This window comes from Colius striatus, chromosome 2, assembly GCF_028858725.1.
Source record: "Colius striatus isolate bColStr4 chromosome 2, bColStr4.1.hap1, whole genome shotgun sequence".
Taxonomy (NCBI): Eukaryota; Metazoa; Chordata; class Aves; order Coliiformes; family Coliidae; genus Colius; species Colius striatus.
The window spans coordinates 49,597,107-49,610,435 of record NC_084760.1 but is presented as its reverse complement, the minus strand read 5'-3'; the positions used below and the strand labels follow the sequence as shown (position 1 = coordinate 49,610,435).

Sequence of the window (13,329 nt, the reverse complement as noted above, 5' to 3'; positions counted from 1 at the left end):
CCTCACCTCAGCAGCACAAAGGAAATGCACTAGAGCCAGTGCAGGACACAAAGATGAAGCTTCTGTAAATCAACAGATTGCCATAAAGGTCTGCAGTTCTGTGGAGCAGCTGTGCTGTTGGGTAAGAGACCATGCACCCCAGAGACAAAAATAATTAAAAACCTGCTTTGGTGAAACTTTTAAGCTGCCTACAGTGCAGGAAGATGTCACTGGGAAGCCAGGAGTTGATCATATAAATTCCAAGACCTGCTTCAATGTTAGTATATTTGGATAGTTTTGTGACTCTCTTTTTATACTAGTACTAAAGAAAAAAGATCAGGTGATCTGGTCTGTCACTAGAGGCAATTCTTGTACAGTAATTATCAATCCATAATCATAATCACAAGTAGCTGAATTCCTTATTTTAGTAAACATGTGCACCTATTGTAATTTTAACGTTAGTTTTCATAGTAATGGAAAGTTACTCTATTTGCAAAGGAAAACACAGAAATTATTTCACATGGCAGACATCTTTAGAGAGCAATTCTCCTACCATGCCTCCACAATTGGCTTTGTAGAATATGACTTCCATACTAATCTTCCAGGTTTAAATTACTAAAGTATTTCATTGACAATAAGCACTCAGAGCTTGATCTTCTCTTACAACCTATATCGGCTATAATCAACCTATAATCCCCTACTTACCTGTTTGGGACAAGACACAAAATGTGTCTGCTGTAAAAAAATGAACTGTTTAAAAAACTGCCTCATCAGCTCAAAGTACCATGGGTCAATACATCGAACCAGTACATAACAAAAAGTAGACAACAAAAACACACCCAAGGAGATATTTCCAAAGAAAATACGGCAGACGTAATATCTATGAAAATTTCAAGATATTCTTTTCTTCAGTTAAAACGCTCTGTACACTACTTAAAGCTAGTATGATCTTCTGACTTCACTGACACACATAGGCATCAAATGCACAAAACAAAGCAGGAATGAATGCCCACTTTACTCTCTCCAACACCTTGCCACTCACCAGAAAAATCAGAATATAAAATATCCCATTTGACCCCTCAAGACTGCTCAGATGTCCAATGAAAACAAATACAGAGCACTCAGAACAAATTACTTCAGATAACTGCACATTAAAGACTGAGTTGCAACTTTGAACATTTTTTTTTTAATAATAAAAATGCAAATCAACCCCTTTCAAGCTATTTCTTTCAAAAGCAATCACAGCAAAAAGAAATTGCCTTTTAAACTCAGTAGCTCTAGCAATTTGTGCTGTGATAACTCATGACTGCTATGAATTTTGAATATAAAAACCTTGGCACTACAAAAACCGAAAAACACACGAAAAAATCCAAACTCCAACAACAATAAAAGATGAAGAAAAAAAATCCCACAAAAGACAATACACTTCTTTAGAGTTACAAGGGAGAAGTAAGAACCTAATTATGCAATAAAGGAAAGAGAACTATGATGCTCAAAGAATTTAAAATAACATTTACCCGATGATTTTTCAGCTCTAATGACAAAAGCAAGAAGAAATAGGCTAAAGATAGAAAGAAAAAAAGAGTACTTACAAATTTATAACCTTATCCAAGGGAAGTTTTGAGCAACTTTGCTGACTGCTCTTGTCTTGTTTATGCTGACTCTGTCCCAGCTGAACAAACCTGGGAAACACAGCAGATAGAAGAATACATCAAAGAAAGTAAACGACCAATTCCCCAAAATTCAGCAAATGAAAGAAAATGACACCAAAAAAGGAATCTCTAAGTCATATCATATAAGTTACCAATCATGAACTACCTCTCTGTTAAATGAGAGAGATCTTTAAAACTTTGCAGGGGGTGAACATGAGAACTCAGTAGCTTCTTTTAGCTTGAAAGAGATTTGCCTGTTAATTGGTATCACCTGGTATGTCACAGGATAGAAACAGGCAACCTGGTACAACTTCCTATGTCCTGTTTAAAGCAATCACATGAATAACCTATGAGAAAAGTCGACAAAAGAGAGAGAAAGTCTCTCAAGTTTCAGACTGAATTTGGCTGAGAACTGACTTAAATCTAGTTTATTCAGCTGAAACACTATCGGTCCACCTCACTTATTTCCAAGTACAACCTTCTGGGAGAATTACCCCATCTCCAAATATTTGCTGGAAGATAGTGACGATGAAAAAACTGTCATGGCTTTTTTCATAGCAATGAATTGGAGACTTTTATTTTTTTTAAGTTAATGACTAATCTTATTCCCTCAGTCCAAGAGGAAATGTCAGAGGGTTTGAAGTATATGTAGTTATCTCGCATCTGAACTCAATTTGTTCATTCTCCAACACATGCATGCTACTGAAAACAGAGTAAATGTTAGTTGTTAACACTTCAATGTTCTGATGCAGTGGGGTCTTTTAAGAGTAAGCTTCCATTTAGCCTGAAAATAATCTTATTGGTGTATTTCAGAAATATTTACTACGTTTTATCAGGAGACATTTATAGTGCAAGAGCATAGATGAGTGTGCAGAAGACCAAGGAACCTTATATTCATAAACAACATATTGTGACTTTTCTTGCTGCTCCATTCAGATTCTATGCCATAGAAACAAAAGCCTTAGAAACATGTGACATTACTTTGGATGTTAAAGGAATAAATACTTCAGATGAAGATAATTAAAATCTTCTAGTACAGAAGCTTGCTACTGAAACAAGCTTTAACAAAACAAAAGCAAACTAAAGGTGTAAGTATTTTTATTAATACCCTCAAATTATCCAGTATTCTGAAACAATCAAGGCCTAAATTAACACAAGCAAGTTGTCAGAACAATAAACCATATACAGTTGATCTGCAGTATGTATCCTGAAATTATTTGAAGAATCTTCTGTCTCTTCCAACCGATCTGTAGTTCATTATTTCTATTTTGATGAGAATTATACACAAATGATTGCAGTCAGTGAAAATTGGCTGAATAGAATCAAAGTGCTTTACATTTGCATATATACTTAACAGAGATCAGCTGATATAAACTTAATCTGAGGTACTTTAAACCTGCTAGCTCCTGATGCTAATAAAGAATAAAGTATGTAACATGTCCAATGATGTCTAGCAGAGTTAAGATCTTTTATCTCAATTTTCCTTATTACAGTAATAGAAAAAGACTAGAAGTGAGAACTATAACCATGCTGTGAAATAATCTGTCACTGTTTTCAAACGATGCACATTGTTATAGAGGATGTCAGTAAAATTTTGGTTTTTCACATAAATCCGCACATCAGACGATGAGGAGCACTGTGTTTTTGTCAGCTAAAACACAAGTAATTTGCAATTCTTAACATTTTTTAAACCTGCTTTTCTTGAGAGAAAGAAAATAAATGCAAAGGTTTTTGTTGTTTTGTTTTGGGGTTTATTTTACTGAAAAGGATAGGAATAGAGAGCTTCAAAGCCCCCATGGAGTTTATAGTACTACTGTAGCAACAGCCTGAATGTTAGTCTATCCTGAAAAATGACAAAATGGAAAGTAACTGTAATTCTGGATGTTATCACTGAGCTGTTCATCTGCACAAAGTGACATCTAGAAAACGGCAGCTCACGCTGGGCCACTTGCAGAACAATAACTATCCAGTATATCAAGGGGTAATTGTCAAATTAGCATCCATTTTCTAGTGATTAAAATAAAGAACCAGAGTTAGAGGAATAGGTGAAGTAAAAGATTTCAGAGATAATGAAAAACATTCTCCCTCAACCCTATTCAACCCTATTCTGAACCCTATTCATGTACTATCTTCATGTTACTCAGCATGTAGGAAATAGGCAGAAATGGGAATTTCAAATAACTAAAGAGTACAAGAAGTAGCTACTCTTAAAGAAAAGTTAACAGGAAAAGTCATCTAAATAAAAAGAAATATAAATGCTTTGAGAGGATTAATGATCTATGTCAGAATTAATCATCACATATCACCAAACGAGACGACAGAGTGAATTAAAACTTCTCTCATAAATTGAAAAAGTCTTCAAATGTAACAAGGTAATCACTGCTATCACACATTAGAAAATAAAAACAAATGTACACAAGCCCATTTCAATGCCTGTCTCACAAGTATTCAAATCAATATACATACAGGGGGTTTTCTGAGATGATATGTAGTTTTCTTATGCTCCTTTTCTCAAACTTCATTGATTCTACATTCTAAGCAGGTGTTTGAAACATTGGTTTATTAAGCAAATGTAAATTGATTTGTGTTCCTGATGTCTTGCATAAGCAATTGCTCTCTTGGCAACAAGTTACAGCCTTCAGGAACTAAGGGGGACTTCAAATTGGATATAAATTTCTCCAACTGTTCCCCAGTACTGAATTCCCATTATTCTGACTAATTTTCAAAGGAAAACATTGCAATTCAAGAAATTGCTGATACAATGGGAGCCACTGTTTTTGTTGGAGAAGCATACCATTAATGTGCTGATTGCTTTTGGGGAGCTTAAAGTTCATGGCTCCTGCAGGAGCACTGTCAACTACCTTATAGAGTATAAATCATCCAAGTTACCTTGAATAAAAGCAGAATTTTTTGTGTACTTGGAGCTGGAAAATGATACCTTGATGCTTGCTCGCCAATTCTTATCTCCAGCTGTTCACAGTATGCCAGCAGCTCCCAGCTCCTGAGGAGAGCCTGCAGGTGCTGTGCAGCATGCTGCCTCCCATTGTGGCTGTTTTACCTCAAAGTGCAGGAACTGAGTGAGAACTTGCTGGACCACCTAAGGATCTGTATTTTGTCTTGCACTATGCTGTATCTTACTCATTTCCTGTATGTACGGTTTGAATTCACAAGCTCATTTATTAAGAACAAGCGGCAGCATGAAGCTGTTCAAAAGGCAGTAAGAGCACACTACTACACACTCTACAGTTAGTAGTGTGCATACATACAAACCCACACACACAAACCCACACATCACATATTTGAATGTCATTATTTCATGAAACCCCAACTAGGGCAAGGGACAAATTGACTTCACTCTCTCCTGAATTTACAGTACAAATATCTGTCACTTAGAGATCTATGCTTCTACAATGTGAGTTATTCTAACTGCTTTTCTCAGATTTCCTCATCATCATCTATACCACATTTAGTAACTGTCTCAAGGTCTCCCTTCAAAAACCAAAAATTTTAATTTCTACCTCAAGAGGTCAAGATGTTTGAAGAAAAAGGCTAAATATTATTAGGTAATTTTCCTTGAACATCAAAACTCACACAACTATATAAATTTGAGCAAAAGGCAACAATTAACATAAATTTCTATGAATAAGACATTACATTATAAAAAGACTTGATTTCAGTTGTTCTACATGTGTTTCTATAAAAGAGGCCATTTTCCTTATGACTTATTTGAATTGGCGTAATTCAGCATTTGAAAAGTGCAAAAAGATCACAGATTACATAGTTTAGAACCATGGAACCACTGCTAATATGGAATTAGATTATTAATTTCTAGCACTATATTAAATGACAGGTATTTCTATGGAAGAATCTTTCTTTCAGTTTACATTACAAGTTTTGCATTCAGAGACACAACTTCCACTGCAATCAGAGTTGACAGAAACATCTGAAAAGTTTGATTTTAAATACAGAATGTTGTGTATACGTATCCACATATATCTAAAATTTAGAATTTCAGTAAGTTTAAGCAAAAGGCAGCACTTTGACAAGGTGTATTTAAGTAGCTCCAATTATTTTTTACCGATTACAACTGGAAATTTCTCACCTAGTGTATATTGCAAGATCATCTTCTGAAGGAACATCTGAAAGATTGACTCCATACACATCTTTTGTTGATTGAACTACATTCTGAAACATAAGAAGAAAGATTCAGCCTAAAGATATCATAACAAGATCCAGAGAAATGCTTGCTTTTCAAATCTTTCTAAACTTGAAAATAATTTCAAAAGTGCAGGCAAAACCAAACAAGCTTCTGATAAAGCCAATAATCTTAGCTTGTGCATGGGGTTTTTCTTGGGTGTTTTTGTTTATTTGGTTGGATTTTTGGGTGAGTTTTAAGAAATTTCTTTTAAAATATTACTCAAGACATTTCTTCAACAATTAAAGGAAAAGAGTCTTGAAAGATTACTTCAAACAACTTATTAGGAGAATAAGTTATATTTATAGGAAACATAACAATTTAAGTATCGAGTTCTGTTCTGTGTTGAAACTTAATATAGACTAAATTATGCTCATTCAGAACATGCTCCCACATTTGCTTTCACATTTCCTGCTGTCAAATCTGAAATAATTACAAACTTCAGGTCGAACAAAACTATTTCTGTTTTATACGTTACACAATCATGTCAGTCAATTATAACAAGGATACAATGCACATGCAATACTTCACTAACTATAATGATTCAGTGCTAAATTAAGGGGGTTTAATGACAAGATATATGTGACTGCAAGGAAGCCAATTATAAAAATAGTTTTCTTTTAGTTCAAAAAGATTAAAGGTCAAAGAACAACTTTGGAAAGATACATCCTGACCAGAAGTATAAAAGCATTTTATTATTAATTTCTGTGAGATGTGAATAGAAAGGAACTAGCTGTTTGGGTTTTGTACTCCCCCTATTCTAGAATAACCATATTTACTCAACAATGCACCTAAAAAGTTAAGCTTACACATTCAACTCTTTTACACACAAAAATATCCCACACTACTGTTTTTTCACATGAACTTCTAGTATTTTTGAACAATACTATACATAATAATTTCCACAAATGAGAAAAGTGCAGATTGATACTGGTTAAAGTACTAGTAAGTTGACTGTTTAGCTAACAGAGACAAAAAATTAGAACATTTATAAGCTTAAGGGTTTTAAGTGCATTCTGCGTTAAAAGTTCTTTTTAAAGTTAAGCTTAACTTGAAAAAAAACCCTAAGTATCTGAAACAATTCTATGGTTTGCCAGTTCTAGAAAATAGAAGCTTATTTAATCAACTGTATAGATTATCACCTTTTCCAGTCATAGTTGGGGTTTTTTTTAATTGTTACATTACTCAGTTTAGTCATTAAGTTATGAAACACTCTGGTAACGGGTCTTCTTTTTAAGCTTTTAAACTGCACGTGCAGACACAACAAATAATTGCCATTGCCAGAAAAATAATTCCAAAACATTTCCTGAAAGGCCTATTTGATCCTCTGCTTATTCTAGTTATGGAAAAACATTTCAAAAGCTAAATGAAGATCAGATGGTGAATATGTTTAATGTCTAACTGTCTTTAAGATTACTAATTTTTATGTTTGGTTTCTGAACAGAAAGTTTCCATAAACATCGTGCCTTCAAAAATAATATATCTAAGAAAGGCTTTGTACTTCTCTACTTTGCAGAGAATAAACACATTTACAACTGGCAGGTGAATATTAACACCACCCAAACTAATTGCTAATGTAGCAATTTGGCATAACTGAATAGGTAATCCTTTCCAGGTCTGCAACTTTAATAAGCAGTGACACAAATTAACAATGCAAATTGCAACTAAACTTTAATGCATGAAAAGATGCCAATAAAATGGAAAATATTTCCTCATGTGAATTACTAAAAGAATCAGAATAGCTCACCCAGTTGTAAGCCATTAAAACTCATATGTGTTTACATACATCTTTAATTTAAATATCTTAGAAATCTAAAAAAGAAATCTTAGGTCTGAACGTTGAAGCGTGTTCAACACATAGATGGAAAAATTAACATGAGGTAACTTGGACAATGGTAAGAATCAAGAATAAAATCCTAGGTTGGATTTCTGTTGTTAAAAAAGACATCTAAAACTGATCTGACTTGCTGGAAAACATCAAGATTCAGAGATAATGTAAAATTTTCAAATAACATATCTGGCATAAACAGAAATAAGCGCACTTGTATTGGTATAACAATTAACACAAATTATTCAAAATTTTAAGTTATTTTTTTAAAAATGCTTCATGAAGGCAGGAAGAAGACAGTGTCATAGAGAAGGCTGAAAACCCATTCTCTGAGAATGCACGACGTAGGCTACAGACTGAGTGGAATGAAAACCTGAAATGTGCTAGAGAAAAAGGTAGTTTTATCCTCTATTGACTGTTAGGCACTACATTTTATACTGACTAACATCATAAATATTGAAGTTTCTTCAGAAGTAGTAACGTATACAATCACAACACTGTAACCACTTAAATTAGCTGTGACTTAAACAAAAAAAAATTTTTAAAAAGCCAAAACTTGCCCAGTACAACATAAGCATTTTCCAGATTTATGTAGTCTCCGTTAGCACATCCTTTCTCTAAGACATTTTCGGTGGTACCCAAAATGGATACTTACAATAAAGGATGTGAAGAAGTTTTACGTGAATTAATAAAATAGATGTTTCCATAATACTTCATATAAGTTAATATTCTCATTATATTAGCACTCAAGGGATTCCAATGGAATTGAAGTTTTGCTAGCAAAAAAAGATTAATAGCCAATGACTGAGAATACACGTTATTTTCCTGTGGATTTGCCACATGATTTCACTACTATACAGCCATTAGCTTCAAACTTAGTAACAGTAATAGCATAGGAATAATATGACAACATGAACACCCCCATTTTTTTATTTAGTTTATTTTTTTTTGGAAATGTCAGACCATAAAATTAGGAAATGGTACTTTTAAAAACCTTCACAGAAATCGTAACAATATTGATTTATAGTTCTATCTACTTGAACAAGTGACATCAATCAAAAGAAACAGATTTGTAAATGAAAGAGGTGGTGCTCAGGACTTCAGATCCACTCAACCTGTCTTTCAGGGCATTTGCTCCAGATTAGCTCCCATGGACTAAATGCTGATTAGGCAGGGATGTAGATCAGGTGCATTCCTGTAAAAGCATCTCCCAATTTAGTTTCATCCAAAACCGAATCCCATCTGCACGCTCCAAGACCACCCTGTGATGTGAGCCATAGTAATGTAAGGGAAAATGACCAGAAGTGCACAGAATTAACACACTAACATAGATATATTTTATCCATCATATGGTAGACTAGACCCAACCTGAATACTTTCCAAATGCCACAGGTTTCATTTTTTGAAAAGTGTTTTCTGCTTTGTTTCACTATTAGACATCAAGAATAATAACAAAGTTTTATAAGCAATTGTGCCAATATCTACACAAAGAAATTACACTGGAGACCCTTTTCACTTAATTTCCGACTGTTCTGTAACGGTATTGGTTTAGAGTTTTTTTAAGACAAATTGAATTTTAAGTCTATCATTAGTCCATAATGATTTCTTACCTCTGTGATTTTTGTGTTGTCTCCTGTATCAGTCACCTTTACTGGAGTTGAACGTTGAGAAACAGCACCTTCATCTTCTTTGTCTGTCCCAGAATCATCTTCAGAACTACTTGACACTGCTTCCTCACTTGGGGGTGGAGGAGCACTAGCTGCTGTTTTGCGCTGAAGCACAGTTTCTTCTCTATTACTTTTGTTCCTATTATGAAAGGCAGTGTATATTTACAAAGTCAGTGAGATATTAACAACAAGCATTTAAAATTTCTAATTTGGGTTAAAATATTACTGGGGGAAATATGTTCTAGCCTCTGGAGCAACTTTCGAGTCTCCTGATTAATTTACTTCAGTCTCTTCTTAAGGAGAGCTCAAAGGATTACGACAGCTTTTCTCCACCAGTTCTCTCATCTTTTACTTAAATTCCTCCTCCATACTAAACTAATAAAAAGGAATAAAAATTCCTTAAGACGTAACATCTTTATTTTTGATGTGGGAAGAAATAGTTTCATTTCCTGGTTAACATCATTATCTACTCCATTAGTTTTCTTAGTCTTAGGCCCCAAAATCTTAATCATAACGTCAACTTTCCTTTTCCGTACCTCTCCCCTCAATGTATTACTTTAGTCAGCAACATTTCTTCGGGGAGCATGCATTTCTCACTGTAGTCAATATGAAGAGGTGCCTTATTTGCAAGAATTCTTCAAGATACAGCATGCCTATTTTAGTAGGCTAACACTGGGTTTAACTGTACAAGCTCTGAAAGGTATCTGTTACTTTACCCATCAGAAATTGTACCACCCTTATGTCCTCTACATACTTTCTTATTGGCCATAGAAGGGTATGTGACTGCACTTTCTTCCCAGACACTGTAAGAAACTTTAAGAGAATCTGGAAGGTAAGTAATGAATATGTTTATATCTAAATCAGTTCTGGACATAGGAAAGCAACAACTCGTTGCTGAGGTAACCATCCATATATACATATATATACATCAACATTGTGTGTATCTTACTCTAAAGGAAGGCCCTAAAGGAAGACCACAGCATACTAAGAGGCTTTGACAAGAGCATGCGGTTTGGTACAAATGCTATTTTGAGTTTCAGCTCTAGTGTTCTCATCAATCACTTGAGCTGCTGTTTACCCCACTACACAGCCAATGCATGGGAAGCCTTGCGAGCAGTTCCCAGGTTGTCCTGGAACATGGCTTTGATCCATCTGATTCTCTAGCTCATGACAATCTCTAAAAATTACAGTGGAGAGCTTGAAGCAAAATGCCTGAGAAAAATATATAATGGTCGAGTATTTAATTTAACGGAGTATCTGGAGACAAATTAGTCCAAAATCTGACATTATACCAAAACGAAAGACTAAAGTTTATCCTCAAAAGTACCCATAAACTCATAACTCTTAGCAAAGGTAAACTGTATAACTGTTGAACAGTCTTTCTGCTTATTCTCAGAGAACATCAGTAGCATGAAATGAATGTTTGCTACTGATAAGCAGAGTCTGCTCTCAACATCTATTGACAGTCCATCAGGGTCAAGGCACAATGGATGTTACTTACAAGACATGGCAAGTTTTCAGAAGATCTTAGAAAGTTGTGACAGCAAAAGTTACGTCATTACTGACAAAAGGATTACTTAATACGAGGTATTATAGAGAGAACAGATTGCTTCAAGAAAAGTCCCCATAGTCCTTGTGTGATACAGCAGATCAAACACAACAGCTAAATGAGACATTAATTTTTCCCAATAACCCTTGCTGAATTGTCCTATATAACTTCACCTATAAATATTTTTAATAACTTCAAAAAGCTGAATTTGGCATTTAATGCTGTTTCAGGACGTGTTCTATTTATTCATATAATAGATAATCTGTCCTCTTTTTTTTAAATGTAAGTAATACATGCATTCTTGTCATCTCCAATCAAGAATACTGTTGCCACTAGTATGGAGAGACGATCCTGTTTTAATAACTTCTGTGTCTTTATTCTACGTAAAATTTTCTCATGGGAGATTAAATAAGACTGAATAAAGAATTTCCGGGGTCAAATAAAAATCTCAAATTAGGTATGATTTCCAAAGTGTACAACTCCACAGTATAATACCAATGATTTTTTTTTCCCATGTAACAGAGAAAACACTATACATACACACAGAGTTATATGTTTACATAATTTCTCTACTATTAAACCAGAATAAAATTTCATATTTCAGACTTACCCCAACACTGATTTTCCAGTTTCATCAGGTTTACGAACAGTAAATGGACTTGGATCAATCCCCACATTCTTAGGCATAAAATCTCTAGCAAAACAGAACAGAAAAAACTGTTAATGTGCAAAGTCTGACACATACATTTCTTCAGTTTTCTGGAAGAACCACTTCTAACATCTCCTTTTGAATTAAAAAAAAATTCTAAAAAGAAATATGAAGTTCTAGCTTCATCATTGCAAGTGGAACTGATGTAAGTATAACCCCTCATGGTATTTAAAAAGCTTCCAATTGCATTATTTAGTCCCACAAGAGAGCTGCAAACATTAACAGCTGTGAAGGAGGCCAGAACAATGTGAGCTATTCCAGTGCTGAAGAAGCCCTGTAAGTCAGCTACATTGTTTTCAAAATGCTGCCAACACTCAAATTGGGTCAAAAAGCCACATGAAACATTCTGCCTGGAAATCTTTAGTTAAACTGTAATCGATAGATATGCTTAAAATAACCATCTGATATGCCAACAAAAAAACCTCAAACCACTATCTGGCCAGCTGTGAAAATCTGATGAACTGACAAAAACACTTTTTAAATCAGAACACAACAATTAGAAAATTAATTGCTTTGAAGGCAGCCTCTCTGATCTGAGTCCACTGAGAAGAGCTCATTTTTCAGCCTTCAAGTGCCCAAACATGTGGCACCTCATTACAGAAAATAATTGGAAATTTAGGTGCTATCTTAACAGTGTATTTTCAGAATAGCATTTCCATTTCAGTATTGTGCTTTACTTCCTAGATGTTTGCCGAATTTGAAGGTTTAAAAACTCAAACACCCTACAAAACCTCTTGCCTCACGCAGATTTAACCAAATAAATAAAATGTACATTCACTTCACATCAAATCAACCTCCAATTAAGGATTCATAGTCACAAAACATCCCGATATACCGTGTAGAATTGGTCATTGCCAAACAGAAAGTCTCATCAAAACTGCTCAACTCATACGGCCGAAAAAATTCATTGTGGATATCAATTTCCTCTTCATACTTGTGGAATTTCTTCACTGTCAACTTGCGTCTGTTTTCTATACATGTCACTGGGAAAAAGAAAAAAAAATATTATCTTTTTACTAACAATTACTGACTGCAAAATTCTAAACAAAGACTAGCCTGCTTACCTAGCTACCCTACTAGGTATTTTTCTACAGCCCTATCTCCTCTAAGACAAGGAAATATGGCAAGAAGAAGATGCACAGCACATCTTTAACAAATATGCATTATCAACAGTCACAATTTTATTTCCCTTCATAATGACAATTCCTAACAAAACATGCTCCACAGTATCCCAGAGAAATAAGACACACTAGAGCTATACTCTGCTATCTGCAACAGGAATGTAGCCACCAGCATAGATTATAAATATATGTTAATAGGCAAAGGGGAAAAAAAAAAATCAAAAACAAAGGCATACTCTGGTACATAAATATATGAAGGCCAAGTTTTAGCCAATTAAATAACTCTTGCATCCTGCAGTTGAAAAATCACAGCTCATTTGGGGGGATGGGAAATGTGTGGAGTATTTAGCAATCATTATGAATTTTTTTCTATTTCAAATTTGGAATCTAAAATAGTTTAAAAGCACTTCATAGAATGGTAGGGTTGGAAGGGACCTTTAGCGATCATCTAGTCCAACCCCCCTGCAAAAGCTGGTTCACTTATATCAGGTCACATAGGAACATGTCCAGGCAGGTCTTGGAGACCTCCAGGGAAGGAGACTCCACAACCTCCCTGGGCAGCCTGTGCCAGGGCTCCCTCATCTGAACAGTAATAGTTTTTCATTATATTTAAGTGGAACTTTTTGTGT

At 34.7% G+C, this 13,329-nt stretch overlaps 1 protein-coding gene across 1 annotated transcript in view; it reads right to left on the bottom strand.

Annotated features, from left to right (window-relative positions):
• The window catches only part of FIG4 (FIG4 phosphoinositide 5-phosphatase), a 74,920-nt gene that overhangs the window by 15,009 nt on the left and 46,582 nt on the right, over window positions 1-13,329 (bottom strand). The window contains exons 18-22 of the mRNA XM_061989610.1: window positions 12,415-12,562; window positions 11,481-11,564; window positions 9,265-9,460; window positions 5,734-5,816; window positions 1,572-1,661 (exon numbers count right to left, since the gene is read on the bottom strand). Coding sequence (XP_061845594.1) covers window positions 1,572-1,661; window positions 5,734-5,816; window positions 9,265-9,460; window positions 11,481-11,564; window positions 12,415-12,562 — 601 coding nt within the window. The remainder of the gene's footprint in view (window positions 1-1,571; window positions 1,662-5,733; window positions 5,817-9,264; window positions 9,461-11,480; window positions 11,565-12,414; window positions 12,563-13,329) is intronic.